The 19,732-nt window shown below is 34.5% G+C and overlaps 1 protein-coding gene across 3 annotated transcripts in view; it reads right to left on the minus strand.

Moving 5' to 3' along the window:
• Not1 (CCR4-NOT transcription complex subunit 1) overlaps positions 1-19,732 on the minus strand; it is a 568,860-nt gene that overhangs the window by 404,685 nt on the left and 144,443 nt on the right. For all 3 annotated transcript variants that reach the window (XM_090401629.1, XM_090401630.1, XM_090401628.1), the window contains exons 15-16: positions 16,522-16,673; positions 7,200-7,359 (exon numbers count right to left, since the gene is read on the minus strand). In XM_090401629.1, coding sequence (XP_090257755.1) covers positions 7,200-7,359; positions 16,522-16,673 — 312 coding nt within the window. The remainder of the gene's footprint in view (positions 1-7,199; positions 7,360-16,521; positions 16,674-19,732) is intronic.

Below are 19,732 nucleotides of genomic sequence, written 5' to 3' on the forward strand. Positions count from 1 at the left end.
TTATCTATGTATTTAACATGATTAAATGTCTTAGGCAATTTTTTGATCATTACAATGTAAGCACCATTGAAATTTTAAGCTGTTCTCACTACAGAATTCTCACTCGGCATCTTCAGAGTGCAAAACAAATTGTTTTGCACTCTGAAGATGCCGAGTATAAAACTGGCAAAATAATTGCTAAGTAAATAAATATATTATTTATTTTTTATTATTGTCTTAAAAACTGTTACATAAAATAAAAAAAAATAAAAAATAAAATAAAATAAAACTATGTGGAAAGGCAACTGGAGTAGGTGATACTTGACCAGAAATGATCAACCATTGAGATATAAAAGTTTTACAATGGCTAAATTGCATAATTCAGAAGGAATGGTCAGAAGATCAAAATTCTGGACAACTGGAAAAGAGCTCTAATAGTACATAACTGTAAAAGGGGGAAATAAAATGGAATGAGAGAGAATTACAGAGGAATTTCCTACTGAATATTCCAATAAGATTTATACAAGGATACTCGATAACAAACTAAGGAAATTGTGAGAAACCTGGAGAAAAACAAACTCAGTTTGGGACAAATAATAGCTGCCAAGATCAGATTTCACTTTAAGATAAACGGTTGTCATTATACTTTATAAAAGTATATCAGTAAGTAATAAGTACAAAAAAATAAGTATCAGTAATATAAGTATAACAGATGATGTTATACTTTTAAATAAATCCAGTAAAAGTCTGCAAAATTCCTGACTAAATTGAATAACTGTTGTAATATATTTTGTATGAAAATCAGCAATAACAAGAAAATGAAAATAGGCACAAACATTGAAACTATCAACTGCATCGTGAATGGAGAACCTATAGAATAAGTAAACCATTTCGGCTGCTTAGGCACAATTTTTAGTGAAGATGGTAAAATTAAATATGGAAATAGACAACAGAATCAACAAAGCTGATATGGTAGGAAGTCAATCAAATAAATATATATAATAAGAGAGAAATTAGTCAAAAGACTAAATTAGCTTTATACAAGGCAGTGTTCAAACCAATTTTAACTTATGTATCTGAGAGGTGAGAGGTGGGGGTCAGAAGTAAAACACTTGACCAAAGACTAGAGACTGCAGATATGAGAGTCCTGAGAAAGATTAGGGGCATGAACAGATGGCATCAATGGCAATATCATATTAAAAACGAGGATATTAGGAAAAAACTTGACATTGTTAGCATCCAGGAATGTGTTAGTAGAGCTAATCTCAGGTGGTATGGTCACTTAAACATAATGGGAAAGGAAAGATTTGCGAAACAAGCGTTCGATAAAAAAGTTCCTTAGAAGACAGAAATATAAGATCTGATAATGCTGGAGCCTTGACAGATAACAGATTGATTTGGAGGAAAATTGTTAATAGGAAGTTAGTAATGATCATGAAAATAGGAAGAGACATTGAAAACAAGAGTTGCATCCTGAATGGAAAACCTACAAAACAAGCAAAATGTTTCAGCTTTTGGGCACAATTTTTTGTGAAGATATCAAATTAAATATAGAAAATAGATAACAGAATAAGCAAAACTGATATGACAGGGAGAGAACTGAATAACTTTATTTGGAATATGTGACAAAGCCAAAATGCTAAACTAGATATATACAAGACAATGCTCAAGACAGCAATTTTAACTAAGGGATCTGAAAGCCAGCTGATCAAAGATGAAAGACTTCAGATATGAGAGTTACAAGAAAAATTAGGAAAGCAAACAGATGCTATCAGTGATAGAATTATATTAAAAATAAAGGTATTAGGAAAGAACTTGACATTTTTACCAATGCAGAATGTATAAACAAGATAATCTTAAGTGGTATGGTCACTTAACAGAATGGGGAAAGATTAGCAAAGCTGGCATATGTTACCAAAATGGGAGGGAAAAAAAGATTCAGGGCAAAACCAAGATCTAGGTGGACTGATGCAGTTAGAAGACTGAAATATAATATCTGACAACACTCGAGTCCTGACAGATAACAGACTAATTTGGAGGAAATTGTCAACAGGAAATTAGTAATGATGTAATTTTTTCATGCTGTACTATCATTCTATCTTTTACCCCCCCCCCTCCTTGAGGGTAGAAATGAAGAATTTGATGCAGCCTCCAAAAAAAAAGTCATTCAGTTTCATACTAGCTTCCAAGCAGGATTTATTTTCTTCCATTGGACCTTGTATAAGTAGTCCAAAGCATGCTCAGTCAGTACCAACTCACCATACTTGCAACATTGCCAGTTTTGCAATATGCAAAAGAATGTACTTTATATGGTGCTAATTTGATAGTTAGTAAACAGACTGCATTTATGTAACCTCCTAACTAAATCTTCAAGTACAGGATAAGCATATACTAACTATGCTCCTGGTGTCAGGGGAAGAAGAGAGTTGAGAGTGCAATAGTTTATCTTTAGAGGACAATGCTATTGGCTCAGAAAATGTGACATAAGATAACTGACTTTGGTGCAAAGAACTATACATTGGAGTAAAACACTTTGGCTGTGTTATGTTTATTAGTGGTTTAGAGAGGTTGGATGAAGGCATCTATAAGTGTACATATGTATCCTATAACTGTTGTCTAATTCTTTTTTCTATACTAAAGTGTATCTAGCATTCACTTGCTCTAAAAATGTTTCTAATTGTGTCTGAGTCCATCCACAGGATGCCAATATTAAAAATGCCAAACAGAGCGTGTTTCTGGTTGTGAGAGCTTCATTTCTAAATGTTCAATGTAGAAACTGGCTAATAAGGATAGGTAAGACCAATGGAACTACCATATATTTGTTTCTAGACCTTCTTCCACTGCCTGCATGCAAAATAATGGGCAGAATGATGAATTTAAACAAATCAAAGATGTCAAGGGAGCAGGAGAGGGTGGGGAGATGAGAAGTCATGAGATCACAGGATTTCTTTAATGATTAAACACTAAAAGAGCAAGTGATGTCAAAAATATAACTCGTGTGAATTTTTTTAAGATAAGATTTTTACACTAGTTCCTACAGAAGGAGAATCTGTGAGGACAGTTATTTAGCTGTTTGGTCAAATTATTATTTAATTAATATTAGTATTTATTTATATAGTTATTTTTATATTGATACAATTTATGTTTATGCTACCTGAAAAATATTTTCCTAACATGTCGAAATACAGCGTGTCTGACATATTTTGATAAACCATAAATTTTGCAATACACACACAGACACATTCACTAGACATTTATATTATTTTTAACAGATCTTAAATTTTTCAGCTGCATGAATTGAAGTGATTTTCCACTTAATTTTATTCATTTTAATATTACACACACACACACACACACACACTGTGTGACCACAGATGCAAGACCCCCTCAACACTTCTGCGCATGTCAGAAGAAGGATAATTCATTCTGATAATAGGGTAATCAATGTGTTTCATGGGATGAGTATTTAATATTATACGTTGGAAAATTAGCTTTTCTTTTATGAAAATTCTAGTTTTTAAAGTGCTAACTATTTGCTTGTACAACAGTTGGAATATTTTATGTATAAAGCACGTGATTTTGCGCATTGGTAATGAATTCGTACATCACCTTATTCCTTTCTCCCCTTCCACATGAACTGACTCTTCTTGGCACATTGCCAGCTGCAGGTCTGGCACAGAACAGCTTAGAAAAGCATCGACATCAAAAAATAGCTGATATTTAATTTTAAACTCATATTTTTACTTACTTGCAATATTCAATGTAGAACAAAATCATTACTAGTCTAAACAAAAATTCTTTATGTGATTGAGAAAGTTTGTTGGAAGCATTCTTTGATTTCATGAGTTAAACAAAATGGTTTGATTTCAAAATGATATCTCACAAGAGATCGAATGGTTTCATTAAGAATAAGATTCATAAGAGCAATATATTATAAGTGGGAGATGAGTTTCAAATCCTTAGCCCAGCCACGGTACTTAATGCTTAAGGAACTGTAGAACAATTGGAGTGTCTGAAGAGGACAACCTCATCAACTCTGATGGTAGTAAAACTCAGTCCTGTTTCCTTTCTTGCAAGAAAGATTCCCATTACCTTGAATAACATTCAGATTTTCAAACAAGATCAATTTCCCCTTCATAGACTGACTTACACCTCTAGCAGTTCCTAGTTCAAACATCACAATGAAAACCTTTCTTGGCTTCTATAAAATCTGGTGTCCTTTTCATATTCTCACCTGTACAATGCTAACCTTATATAAGTTTGGCTCCCTAATCCACCCAATCTTAGAATAATATTCTCACATTCGAAGTAGAATCAAAAATCTCCCTAAAAATCCTTTGATCCATGAATCTCCATAAAATATGCTATTCAGAGAACAATTTAAGTAGTCCTCTCTTTCTCTCTAATAGCCTTCCTTTTTAAAGATGTTTCTACCTTAGACCTTTTTTTTACTGGGTATTTTCATGGGTGCTATACAGCAAACTAACAGCCATCATCTCTACACATTCCTCTAAGCCTGTAAATATACGGACAGCTGCTGGTCAACACCTGCAGTTCAGTTTCAAAGTTTAAAACCTTCTCATCATTCCTCTTTCATTGCACATACCACTATCATATGGAATAGTCTTCCTCACTACAACTTCCAGGTGTTAAAAAAAACCACAAACTGACCTTCTTGGCACATTGCCAGCTGCAGGGTCTCGCATCTGTAGTTGGCCAATATATATATATATACAGGGTGTTCGGGATAAATTTGACATATTTATAATTAATTATATTTTTCCGTAAGTTACATGTATTAACACACACTTCTCTTCATTTAAAAGTTTGGACCCTTCTTCATTCATATACAAGATGTCAGAAAGGATGGATAGCTGGAACCCACCTGAATCATGGAAGAGAATAACTTGTATCATGATGATTCGTGCCCGCCATCAAAATAAGGATATTACGACTGCTGCCCAATGCTCCCTGAATACAGTAAAAACAATCAGGCATGAACTAGAGACTTGCAATAGTGACTACGAGGATGTAGCAAGAAGAAAGATCCCTAGCAGACGATCTGATTGCGTTCGTACAGCAGAATTCCTCGCAAATCTGCAGGAACAGGTGTTGAAGAACCCTGGCATTGGAATTCGGGCTTTGTTCGTGGAGTTGCTAACTGTAGTCAAGCCCTGGATAACAAGGGTAGCCAATGGTAGGCCGTATGTATGGCAGCAGGATTCGGCCCCTTGCCACACCTCTGGGAAAAGTCAAAAATGGTTGTCTGAAATTTTCTATGACTTCACCAGTCCAAATGTTTGGCCTCCAAACTCCCCAGACCTTAACCCCATGGATTATTTTGTATGGGGCGCAGTTGAAAAAGACACCAATCGCACTTCCAGTAATACAAAAGCCCAGTTAATGGATAAAATTAAAACAGTTTTTGCGGCTCTTCCCAGGGAGACTGTAGCATCAGCTTGTTCGAGGTTCCGAAGCAGAATTGAAGCTGTGATCGATGCTAATGGTGGTTATTTTGAGTAAATCTTGTTGATAATATTGTAATTAACTCTGCCTGTAATGTTTTTTTGTCAATTCATTAAATTTAATAGATACAAAGAAGATTTTCTTTTTCCTTACGAAACTGTCAAATTTATCCCGAACACCCTGTATATATATATATATATATATAGGCCAACTACAGATGTGAGCTACACAGGCTCCCTATATATATATATATATATAGGGAGCCCGTGTAGCTCAGTGGATGTGGCGTTTGCACACCACGGCACTTGGCCGCACGAAGGAAGACTTGGTTTCGAGTCTAGTCACCGACTAGAGGAAATTTTTCGAAGCCTTTTTTCGACCGGTTCCCGAGTTAGTCGATCTCTGGCACGGGCAAGCGGGTTTTTCCTCCCGGAAACTCAGGTTTTTCGTCCCGTAAACTCAAGAAAATCGACCGTAGAACCCACATTATTTCAGACATTAAATATATTGTGTTAGGGTTAGGGACCACGAGATGGCGGCACATTTGAGCCGTCTCTCTTCACTATGCACTGCTTAATTAGTGATAGCCTGGGGCCATCTATCTCTGATTGGTACCAGTGGAGATTGAACTGCCCACTCAGTCTCCAAAAAGTTAGCTAGGGCTAAATGGCCTCGCCTACTCTCCGTATACGGGAATAAAAAGGTGTTAGCTGATTTTAAAAAAAAAAATTTTTTTTTTTTAATATATATATAGGTTTATTCTTTCTTCTTAACCACTTGCCTACATATTACACTGACATGCTATACATTTCATACATGCTATACCCCATACACATACCTCTTGTGTATGGGGTTAATTAAAAATATGCACCATAATTAATCAACATTTTAATATCTCTAGTAAAAATAAAAATATTTTAATTACCATATAAAAATCACTGACCTGCAATTACATGTAAAAAAAAAAAAAGACTTTTTTCACCTCCAATTTAAAAAATTGACTGAGGAAAGTTTATGTATCCATGATTTAAATAAATTTGACACTACCCGAATTTTATAGCATATCTACCTAAATTTACGAAAATATACTAAATTTAGTATATTTTCTTAATATTAGTTTTCTTTTAGTGTTCAATGTTATCTACTCCTCATGAGATGGCAGATGAACAGCATGGTTTGATATGCTTTTATATGCTCCTGAGAGAAACACTGAGTTGTATCTTAAAGTCATTTATTCTCTAAAGCAATGTATAATGAGCAATTATATTCTACTTAAGATAATTATTTTGAAAGATTGCATCTATTTGCTGATTAAACATTTAAGTCGTACCGAACTATAGCCTAATTTTTTATTAATTCCTCTCTGCCAAAAGTTGTAGAAAGTATGGGTAGGCTAAGGATTTTTTTGTATTTTTTTTATTAATTTTTATTTTTTTGTATTTTTTAATTTATTGTCTGGAAATTAACTCTAGAGACCAAACATGGATCTTCAAGCTACTCCAGGCCTCCAATAATACCGGTAGTGGTGGTCTCACACCAGGCAATGAAATTCATCTCCTCATTCAAGACAATCATGGCTATGATGGGATTTGAAGTACCTGCTCTCCAACCTGCAGCCTGCTGGTTGGAGAGCAGTTGCACTAACCACTCAGCCAACCAAGCTAGCAATTAGTGATACTTGTTAGAAGATAACATAAATACAAAAAATAATAACAAAAAAGAATAAACTATGATAGTGAATGTTATAGCCTTACAGAACTAGTAGGGACATTAATTGCAGCAGCAGAAAAGGCTGGCTCTAATCCCCGTGGCGTTTTGACAACTCCAGGAGGTGGCTGACGAGGTTTATTAAGAAGAATACTACAGTTACCCACCATGGTTAAAATATTCTCTGAGAGTTCTTGGGGAACATTCCTAAATTAATTAAAAAATAAATAAAGTCTATTATTCATTAGGATATTTTCTGAATAAAATCATGAACAATAATTTAATGAAATTTTACAAACTTACTGGAAAAGTTTCTCTGATTAAAGCAAAGAAGAATAATTTGCTTAAAAATGCTTAGAGTATGCTTAAAACATTGTCATTACATAGGCTTGATTTGAAATAAATACCTCAAACATTACATAAATTTATGTGATTAAATTTGGTAAGTTTTTTTTTTAATATTAATAATATTACATAATTTTAGTACCAATTTGTAGCATGTGTTCTCCAGCTGGTGTCACATACATAAGAGACTAACCTATCTTTATTTTATCCCAACATAAAGCCTCCTCACAACCAAGTGATGTCTCAAATAGCTAAGAGGCTAATATTTTCTGTTTAACCTTCAGAAATATTTAAAAATGCAAGCGAGTAAATTTTGATGGTGAGAACTAATCAGCACTTGATAAATTCTATAAAAGATCATTCTGAGATCTGCTTTCTATCACTGTTGGCATTCTGCTTTACTTGTTTCAAAAATACCTCAGAATACATGTAAATGATTTTTTTAAAAAAATCACTACTTGAATGGATATTCATCATACAAACACTAAAATAGTTGTGCAGAATTGACTTATGAAGGACGCACTCCCACAATACTGCAATGTTCTGTGATGATGAAACCAAAATTGAAAAAGAGGCTACAATGATAGATTCTCCAGGTATTGTTCAATAAAACTACTGATGTATACTGATAATACTGAGGATGAAAAGGGGATGCTGCTTTTAAAAACTCTACTAAGGCTTGTAATTTCCCCATACTTCAGATTTTTGATTCTCAGATCCTAGAAAATCAATTCCATGCAAAAAAATACGACTTTGCATATACTGCTAGCTATTCGTTATTGGAAGACGTATAATGCATTCTTTAAATCAAAGAATCCTTTCACAGAAATAATCCATGAAATTGAATAGCTACAAATACCTGGTGTGCAGAAACATGTAATGCCAATTTATAAAAATAAAACTGCTAGTGGTCCACAGTATTCTACAAATGGAAACTACTATCGTTTACATGACTGCATATAAAGAAAGCATTGAGCACTGAAAGTGAGTCAACCAAACTATGGCATGAACACTGTATATTAGTTTAGCATGCTTCTCACAACACTTTTCACTAGTATTTTCATCTTTCTTTATGGATATATATATATATATATATATATATATATATATCACTAAAATCAGTGTCCTTTGTATAGTTTCATTTATGCATGTTATCTTATGATTTCATAGTGTATTTTTTCTTATATTTTCTCTTCCACTGACTATTTTTGGGACAAATGCTAGTGCTTGCTGATATGCTAATGATAGCATTCATTCTCTACTCGATACAAAATTCTTGCCAATGTCCAAGCCTTTCTGACAAAGGTGTGCCAAGATAATCCAAGAAAACAGAATCAGAAGTGACTTGAGACAAAGACTTCATTCTGAGTCTATAAAGAATAATCATGCACCAGCCACTCTACTGGTCCTTCTTCCAAGTATACTACTGAGATCATCTTGATAATTCAGACCACATAAATTTCATTTCCAGTGGAATGCCTTTCCTTTGAGTATTCTTAACTAATTGCATATCCTCTGACACCGCAATGGTGCAAAGTGGGACGACATACTAGACCTATTCATCCTTTCAATGGCTGATTGCATATTTGCTTTGATTCAGAAATTATCCAAGTTGTAATAGCATTCATTATCCACTCCATACAAAATTCCTACCAAGCCTTAGTTTTCTAACAAAATGTGATGAAAATCCAAGAAAAACAGAATCAGAAGTGGCTTAAGACAAAAACTTCATTCTATCTATAATGAAACTTGTAACTTTTTTTTTTTGTAACTCCAACCACAAAAAGTTATAAACCTATATTACATTAATATCATAAGTGGGCTAAAGTTTTAAGGGTTTTCTTCTTTATGTTTTAATTAAAATAATAATAATAATAATAAGACATAATCTGGCACCCATGTCTCTAGAGACCAAACATGGAACTTTTTCAAGCCGTTTCACAGGCTGATTTCAAGATACTCTCTTTGCATGCCTTGCAAGGCACACTGGAAGCATGGAGAACTTACCAGAGAATGACTAGCTGGAGTTGGAGTTGAATAGCACATGATACTGTTGGGGGCCTAGGTCTTTTCTGGTCCTACATGTGGGAACAGAAGAGACCTAGCACTATTTCAGCACAAAGTTAGAAAAAATAAAATATCCAATAAACAGGGTGGGTGGTCTTATACTAGGAAATAAAAATTATCTTCCACCTAAAGACATTCAAAAATTAACTGTTCATGGTGAGATTTGAACTCACAGCCTGTTGGGAAGCAGGTACACTATCCACTCACTCAACCAGGTAGACTGATTTGGTGAAGGGACAAATGGCTGTGTTCTGTGAAGCCCACTGAGTGCAACTTCTATCTGTCTGTGCTCCAACTCCCTCTCTTCCTCAGCAGAATACCCAGATGGCACTATTGTAACATCTAAAGACAAAGCTGATGTCCTATCATTCTTCTCTTCCAACTCCTGCAGAGATGATCAAGACAGCTCATCTCCAACCATGTCAGAAACAAGGCAATGCATCCTTCTTGTGACTTTTTATTTTTTATTTTTTTTGGCCAGAAATACCTTGGAAGAGTCTTGAACATCATCATCAAATTCCTGCCATGTACCCTAGGGGAGTCTTCAACAGCATAGGGATTCTTATGCTAGCGCAACCAGAATCCCTTCCTAAGATATCCTATGATATAGGATATTTTGAAATGTGCTCAAGATGTCCTACATCATCTCTGAATTAAATTACTCTGTTAATATTTACCATACAGCAGGGGTCTTCAATACATGGCTTGCGGGCCACCTGTGGCCCGTGGAGCTCTTTAACCTGGCCAGCCAGCCATTGAAAAAATAACTACTTAACATTAAAACGCGATTAAATAAAAAATAATTTTAATGAAGCCTGCGGGCCACTAAGCTATACTGTGGTATTTAGAATTGTAAGATGCTTTCCAGATTCACAAGGAACGCTGTGCATTTGATACTTTACATAAAATCGTATAAAAATAAACATTAAATAGACATGCTTCTTCAGCCATCTACCAGCGACAAGCAGTACTTAAATACTAGTACTAAAGTTGCAGGTAGATGGCTGAAGCAGTAGTTCATTCGAGTGCACTGTCTAGTGCCTTCCAGATACATCTCGAAGGTTCGATACTTCGTTATTTTCATATAACTACAAGAGGATCTCATCCACAGTTAGTCAGTCGTGGACAGTGTGATATTCGTGTATAAGCGCATGCAGGTTCGTAGTGTTAGCCATAGCATATTGTGGTTTTATATTGCCAGACTTTTTTCATTAATGCGAGACATATTCAGTAGATGATAACCATTACACGGCCATTTTGGATTATTTTTTGGGTTCACCTTACATCACTATGGCATCTACGAGTAAAAAGCATAAATCAAATGATTCTTGTCAGGGTTTTAATGAAAAGTGGACCAATTTGTACTTTTTTGTGCCAATCAATGATAAGCCAGTATGTTTAATTTGTCATGAGTCATCAAAAGAATGCAATATAAAACGACACTATGAGACTAAGCATGCATCCAATTTCGATCACCTTCAAGGGTGGCTTCGTGCGGACAAAGTGAACCATCTCCAAATTGATTTAAAATGCCAGCAGGGTACGTTTAAAAGGCAGAGGGAAGAGAGCAAAGCGTGCATCAAAGTAAGTTACGTAATAGCTGAAAAAACTGCTAAAAAATGAAAAGCCTTCTGGGACGGCGAGTTTGTGAAAGTGTCTCATTGCTGCTGGGGATATTCTATGCCCAAATGATAAGGAAGTGTTTAAAAAATGAGTTTTTCTGGGGTAACTGTAGCACGACATGGCAAAGAACTTGCCAATGACATTGAAGGAACTTTAAAAAAAAAAAAAGGTCGTCCGAATTTACATCATATTTACTTGCTTTAAATGAGAGCACAGATGTGAAGGATACAGCACAACTGGCTATCTTTGTCTGTGGCATTGATCAACAATTCAATGTGACAAGAACTAATAGCGCTCGTACCTATGAAAGGAATGACGAAAGGCACTGATATTCTTGAAGCCACCAAGAAAACGTTTCGACCTCAGCTTAACCAACCTTGAGGGTGTGGTAACTGATGGTGCCCCTGCTACGGTGGGAAAGAACGAAGGTTTGTTACGCTGCTACGGAAGGAACCAGAACTAGACAGAAAAGATTTCGTCCATTACCACTGTTTAATCCCCAAGGGAGAATTTGTGCGCGAAACCTATTTGGATTTGAGAATGTCATTAAAGTTATTGTGACCATCGTCAACATTATTAGGGCAAGAGGATTGAATCATCGTCAATTCCAAGAGTTTTTGACCCAAGAGTGCAAAGCGGATCACGGCGATGTGGTTTATTATAGTGATGTGCGTTGGTTGAGCAGAGGGAAGGTTCTTAAAAGGGTATTTGACTTAAGGAGTGAAATACAGCAGTTCATGCAAACCAAGGGGAATCCGATTACGGAATTTAACGATCTGAAGTGTATGACAGACTTTGCCTTTGTGACCAACATCTCGTTGTATATGAATGACCTAAATACAGAGCTACAATCCAAAGATCAACTGGTACACACTGTTTGATCACATCAAAGCTTTTTGTGGCCAAGCTCAAACTTTGGGAGGCACAACTCACAAAAAAGACTAGACTCATTTTCAGCTTCTCGCTGAGTCCAATGTTAGTCTCTTAACGAATACGTTACAAAATTAGCTGTGTTGCGAAGTTAGTTCGAAGAGAGATTTAGTGATTTTTGTAACCAACAGTCTTCTTTAGATTTATTTTCTATGCCATTCAGTGTCAATGCTGCCGAAATGCCAGGTCAGTACAAATGGAGCTGCTTGAACTCCAAAATAACTCTTCTCTGAGGGAAAAATTATTCAATGTACCCTTGCTTACATTTTACAGAGACTACATTTCTGAGGAGGCATTCCCTAATCTGTGCCGGCATGCTTTGAAGATGTGTGCTTTGTTAGGAAGCACATACTTATGTGAGCAGTTCTTTTCCAGAATGAAGCATGTGAAGTCCAAGACAAGAACTCAGATTACAGACCAACCTCGAGAATACTCTGCTCATAGTGACTTCCAACATTGATGCCAACATCGACAAGGAAAGTCTGGTCAAGGAAAAACATTGCCAAGTTGCCCATTCACATTGTAAAAAATGAATGTTTTCTTCATTAAATTATCTATTTTCAAGTACTGATTGTATATTTACTTATCACGAACCCGACTCCTATCTACGCTCTTAAAGCTGAGTTTTGTTTATTTTTATAGGATTTTATGTAAAGTATCAAATGCACAGCATTCCTTGTGAATCTGGAAAGCATCTTACAATTCTAAATACTGCAATATAGCTTAGTGGCCTTCATTGAAATTGTTAATGCAGCCTGCACTGTCTGAAAGGTTGAAGACCCCTGCCTTACAGCACGAAAGCAATCCCATGCTCAGCCCTTTCAAAAACAAAAGATAAATATTTACGATCAAACCACTGAATTGATGCTTTCACCATCATGCTCTCTACAGTATTTGTCAACTGTCAAAATCTTCATCATATGAAGACCTACAAATTAATAACCTCCAGTAGAGATCTGTCACTCAAGATCCAAAGTAGATCTCCTTGCTTACATCTCCCAATTGTGGACACATATCATGAAAATGTTTGAAGAAATCTGCTGTTGCACTTGACATTACCAAGGCATTTGGTGGAGTTTAGCACAGTACTCAGCAAACTGCACTGAGAGAGAATGCTATCTACCTATCTTTACGTAGTGTGAACCGGCTGGAAAGTGAAGGGAAAAAAGTGGCCTGGTTTTGTAATCAGATAGCCAGTTTTCTTTCTAATTGTTCATGGTATGTAAAGGCAGACAAGTAGATAGCATTCTTTAATATTCTTCAAACCACTAAAATTTTATGTGATAAGAGAGCCAGATTTATATTCTGAAAACACAAATAACAAGCCTGAAATTTAGCACTTTTCATTAATGAAATATTCAGCAATGATAAATTTGAACATTACACTAAGTTCAACAGATACTCTGCAAAACAAAACAGTATTTTCAGGTAAGTAAATACTACAAAAGATGGTGGGAGTAAAAGCATTATCGACAACTATCAGAAGTAGCAGTAGCATTAAGTTCTTATGAACAGTGAACATATGAATTGGGGAGGCAGGGGATCCTTAACATTGCTATTTAGACTTTTTTTTTTTTTCTTCCCCATTTGGGCTGAATAACACTGTCGGTCTTACTTTAATCAATAAATAACTCTTGAAATTCAATACCAACAGTAAAAGAAAAACATTCAACTTAGTTTCTAATCAGCAATACAACAGTAATATAAACAATGAATGATTTTCATCAGACAGGGATGGTTCTAGAGTTAAGTATGCCACCAGGAGAACAAAGTAAATCATTACCCAACATGATGTTTCTTCAGAGCAAGATCCATCAACATATTTAATTCAGCAGCATTACAAAGATGTAAATTATATGCTCAATTCTGTTTAAATATACAACCACTAAACCAGTCCAAATCAAGACACACACACATTCAGATATATGACACTGCCCTTATTTTAGTGCAATGACTCCAATAAATCTTGTTTACTCCTTTTCTATTCTAGCTGTTTACAAGACTATACCACTAGCTTACCTTTGCTCGTACATACTTGAATGTTAATGGTATTAAGTACCTTTCTAATATGATTCTGCTACTGACTGATATCATTTGTACGCATACACACTTCCCTAACATCCCTCAGGATTGGAGCTGTCTTATCTCCAATGCCAGTTTTATAATCTGCAATTTAAAAACAGTTTGAAGGTTGTCTTGTATATTGCAAGTTTAGTGTTTTGACTAATTTTGATCTTATTGATCACCTACAAATTTATTTAACTGGCTTCACCATACCAACTTTGCTTATTCTTTTATCTACTTCCATATTTTATTTGCCACCTTCACTAAAAATTGTACCTAGATAAACTGAAATGATTTAATTATTTACAGGTTTTCTACTGAGAATGTGGCTAAATGTTTTTCCTGTTCCAGACTATTTTCATGCCTTTTTATTGCTCATTTTCATACCAAATTTAGTACATACATAACATCGTCTCTGTAAAGCAAAGAGGTATTTTAATACCTCTAATTTTGATATCAGTCACCTTTGATCATAATATGTAGATGATGAACAACAGTGAAGACAGCATGCACCTCTTGTCTTACACCAGTTCACATCAAACATTCTTCCTCTATGTTCTACATCTCTAACCACTGACAACTCAAATATAGGTTACACAATGTCCTTTGTTTAATGCCAAATAAAGGTGTTCCAAATAGCTTTTTTCTTGGTATCTTGTCATGTCTTTTTTTCAAGATACAAATCTTTACTACATTCCTATGATTTCATGACTTGCCTGAAAATAGAGAAACATGTTCTTGCAGGTTGTTTTTTTTTTTTTAATTTCTTTTCTTCTAATTTTTTCCCCATTATTTTGGTCATAATTTTTTAGCCCTTTCTCAGGCATGCTTGCATAAATTTGGAACCATCACTGGGATGATATACTGGGAGATTCTTCTGTAATTCTTACATTTAGTTTTATTTCCCTTTTTTGTACAGATGGATTCTATGAGAGATTTACTGCAATCAGATTTCTTCTGAATTATACAGGGTAGCCATTGTAAAACTTTTATTACACCTCCATATTGAGTATTTCTGGTTGAATATCATCTATTTCAATCTGCCTTTTCAATATTTCAGGCTTATGATGGTTTCTTTTACCTAATTTTTTTATGACTGTTCTTATCTCATTTAATGATCTTTCTTTCAAAGGAATTACTCTAGACATTCTGAATCTCTTTAGTTTTTATGTCATCTTTATAATCTGATTCTTTTTACACAACTTTTTCCTTCATCTCTAAGCATTTTCATTTTGTCATCTTCACAATATTATCTTCTGTATTCTTACTGAAGTCTTCCCATGACTTTTGTTTAGCAATTTTTACAGATTGCTTAACTTTCTGAGATTTTTCTCAGGGAACTGAATTACTACAAACTTTCAACATCTCTTCTTTTTTTCCTGGACTGCCTTATATTAACTTCTTGAGTATAGCAATATGTGTTCTGATTGTTCTATCCTTGCAATTAACCTCATGTCTCCATGGCTGAATCAACTGATATTTTCTTCAGATTTTTCCGGTTCTTGCTTTCAAACTTTAAACCCCTCTTCCCCTGGGAACACTGGTATATCTGAGTGTACAGCACACATCGGAAAGCTGTTCAACTGATTTTTTTAAAACATTTACACACACATTTTTTTTTCTCCTTTTTAATGTGTTTATTTTTATCCTCGCTCTCAAAACCAAATGGTGATGACTTCCTGCTTGAAATCCCCTGTATACTTTTGTATCCTGAAATTGGTCTGAAGATATCACTTTCGATAAAAACATAATCAACAGACTTGTTTTATTTATTGTATGTGTGTGTTCTCTCCATGTGAATTTAGATATATCTTTATGCTGGAACATAGTAATGGCACAGGTTAATCTATGCATTCAGCCTGGCATCTCTATTTATTTCAGTTTTGTTCACATGTTAGTTATTTCTGTTTATTACACATGTATTTTCTTTTTATAAAATCATTTTTATGGGAAAAAGTTTTGCAATATACTGACTCATGGTACTATTTTTTAGAAACACTTCCTCAGGTATGATAATATATTATCAGAAAGAGGTAGATCAATGAATAAAAGATTAATAATAATATTAATAACAACCCACCCATGGTACAAATGTACTGCATGTTTACATTTCACGAGTGTGTGTCAAATATATATATATATGAGTGAAAAAACATGCTGGATATACAAAGCTACCAGTGAATCATCCAAAATGATGCTAAAGTAAATGCAAGTCTAATACTAAAAGAGTATTTCTGTTGTTTATAAAAAGTTAATCTGTTGTATTTCATCACTCTGAATCACAAATACTATGTTTAATATTGTTATATGTCAGACAATTGTCAATCTTTTGAAACCTACCCGGCATACCCTTGTAGCAAAGTTAACATTATTGCAAGGGTTTCAGGAGGAAGTTGAGCACTCTTCGGCAAATTTTCTTCCTTTACATTACCGCCCATGATCTGAGGACATCTGCGATTTAAAAATGTTACACAGGCTTGAATAAATGATTCCTGAAATTAAGATTTAAACAAGTGTTTTTAATTGATATTTTCTTATAGTATAATCAGCATAATATGCAAAACAACATGAAATATCACAAAAAAAAGTTCTTTGAGAAAAATTTAACCACCATTATACACTGCAATTGCCATTTCATCATATCGATGTTTTTGCATTTTTGCAAACTTATTTTAGTAGAAAGCTATTTCATCACTCAGTTTACAAATCGTGGTTCACATGAAATGCATGTTTTTTGTTTTGTTTTGTTTTTCTTTCTTTTTTTTTTTTTTTTAAATATTAAATTAGTGCTTAACAAATGTATGCTTGGCATTGCAGATGGGCTAATGGCTGAGGATAGATAGTTTATGCGTAATTTATTAAATTTTATGTTAAAAAAATCCACAGAACTCTTTTCCTTGCTCCTAATTTTTGTATGTTGGTACTAATGTAAATATTTGTTAAAGTGATTATGTTAATAAAATGCAGTAATTTCAATCAGATAATTTAAGTCTGGGATGATAAAAAAATATATCTTAACACAACTGGTACATAAAGCTCTCTGAATGATCTATCTTTCAAATAATCAAACCCTAGTCAGCTGACCAACAAATCAATTTCCATAATGCAAGTGGATAACAAATCACCGTGTTATGTTTTGTTGGATAGATTGTATTTGTATAGACATCAAGTTAAACATAGTTAGAATGATATCAAGAATTACATGTCAGAGCTTGACTGATAGATGGGGAAAGTGAGCGAAGAGTTTCACTAAATCCATGCATAGGTGACAAAGACTAAGTGCTAATACAGTGACTCCCTCCTTCCCACATATACACCTAAGAATTCTGCCTAGATTGCATTAGTGCTTTGTTTTCTTGTGTGCACTTTTGACAATAAGACTGCATGCTGCTGGAACAATTAGTGAAACGAGTATTTATAGCAATAAAAAAAAAAAATCCATGAAATGAATACAGATATATCTTTGATGGTTTACAATTATTCGTTCAGCTATACTGTGCATGCAAGGAGCTCACAAAAATAGCAAGTTAAAACTTCCTCTTGTTCTAGGAATCTCCATTGGAAGATTCCTCATGCACTTAATGGGAATTAAATTTAGGAAATGAGTTGGCTAGGAAGAGCTGGTAATGCTTTCTCAAACTCTTTTGATCTACACAATAAATGACTTTTTCTATGTACACCAATTATTATACTATTAATTATGTGAGACAATGAATGTAAGAGTTCAACAGCACATGTACAACCCTTGATGATGAATTTAATGTCTGTAAAATTTAATTTTTGCTCCAGAATATTTTTTGAATCAGAAGTGAAATAAAAGCCATTCAAACTGACAATCAATAATTCAGAGTGAAAACAAATTATTATTATAGAATCACATGTATACCACAGTAAAAATTAAACCCCTGCATGTATTGTAAGACATTATTAGTGTGGACAGAGAACAACAAAATGAAATTTGAATAAAAGTAACAGCAGAGTGCATGCACTACATTGGAATTCCTCTATGTAAGTCATGAAAGGGTTTCAGTAGAGACTGAACCCCACTCAGTCTCCAAAAAGCTAGATAGGGTATAAAGGCCTCGCCTACTCCCTATAAGGGAATAAAAGGCGTTAGCTGATTTTCTGATTTTTTATTTATTATTTTTATTCTTTTTTTTTTTTTGTTATAATGAAATATAGAACCTGGACATTTTTTAATAATCAAAAAAGTTATTTACATTTTAAACCCCTATACACACATACATTTGCATGTGTGCACGCAACACTCATATGTATATTTGTATATATAGTGGTATTTCAATATAATGCAAGCACTCTACTACAGTGATAATTCCAATTATCACTGAGTTTGCCTCGTGTAATATGAAACTTTTGAATTCAATATTATTGGCATGTAGAGAGCTTGTTAAAGAACACATGAAAGAAAATTACATAATTATATAAAAGCTTAGTTAAGTTATAATTTTCCATGATTTTGAGAAATGACGGGAGTTCCTGTTAAGATCTCAATCTTCTCAATAATAATGAAGGAAGATTTGTATAGACATTTGAACATACAGATGGATTTGCATCAAACTTGACATAAGAAAGGCATTCTCCCATTGAAACGTCCATGATTACTGTCGATTCTACGCTCTACAAGGCCAGACATCTCTGATGACTGTAGGAAACATATGTAGTGCTGGTATTCAGACACTCTTATATTAGGGGCATGTCCTATTGAATCACGATGAATATCTATATGAACAGAAAATTTATTATATCCCAGAATGGGACAAAGTTTATCCATGAGAGATGACAGGAATTTAGGTTTATTCACAGGTTTTAATGTAATGGATAGGACCCTTTTCCTTTCTAATTAGAAGATGATCGACGGAAAAAGTGCATAACAACCAGTTATTAATTTAATATGGGGAAAACCGAAGGCATTTGAGCAAAATGGCGCCACTAATTTTGTCCACCTCTGTCTGGAGAAATGATTCCGAAAAGTATATGGTATGATAACTTTTCATTACTCCAAATCTTCTGCATGGAATTATGTGTAAAGCCATGGTGAATATGTTCCTGGTGAAGGCTGGATTCATATTTTAAAAAAAAACCTTTCCCAGAAATATCTGAGTATTTTTTATATAGTACTCCCACATATGAAAGGCAGAAGGACCTATAGTAAATAAATATTGTGAGTAGGCAGTCAGTAGCAGAGTAATCTGCTGATATTCCTCTTGAACTGCTAGAGGTTATGGTCTTTTGGAAATGCTTCATAGGGGAGGCTGTTCTACAGAATTGAGGTGGATGTAATGAAATGGAATGACAGGGAATAGAAGGTTCAGTGAGCAGGGATGATGGGCAGCTGTTCTTCAAGTTTCTATAGATCTGGGCAGAAATGGGAGGCATAATGGATGCAAGTTCGGCTGAACAGTGGCCATGGAAATAAGACAAAAAACGATCTTCTATGGCAGGGTTTCTCAAAGTGTGGTATGCGTATCCCTGGGGGTACGTGAAAGGTCTTCAGGGGATACGTGGCAATTTTTGCTATGCATCATTAATA

This window comes from Typopeltis vanoorti, chromosome 12 (genome assembly GCF_054136105.1).
Source record: "Typopeltis vanoorti isolate ZY-2024b chromosome 12, IOZ_Tvanoo_1.0, whole genome shotgun sequence".
In the NCBI taxonomy this organism is placed as follows: Eukaryota; Metazoa; Arthropoda; class Arachnida; order Uropygi; family Thelyphonidae; genus Typopeltis; species Typopeltis vanoorti.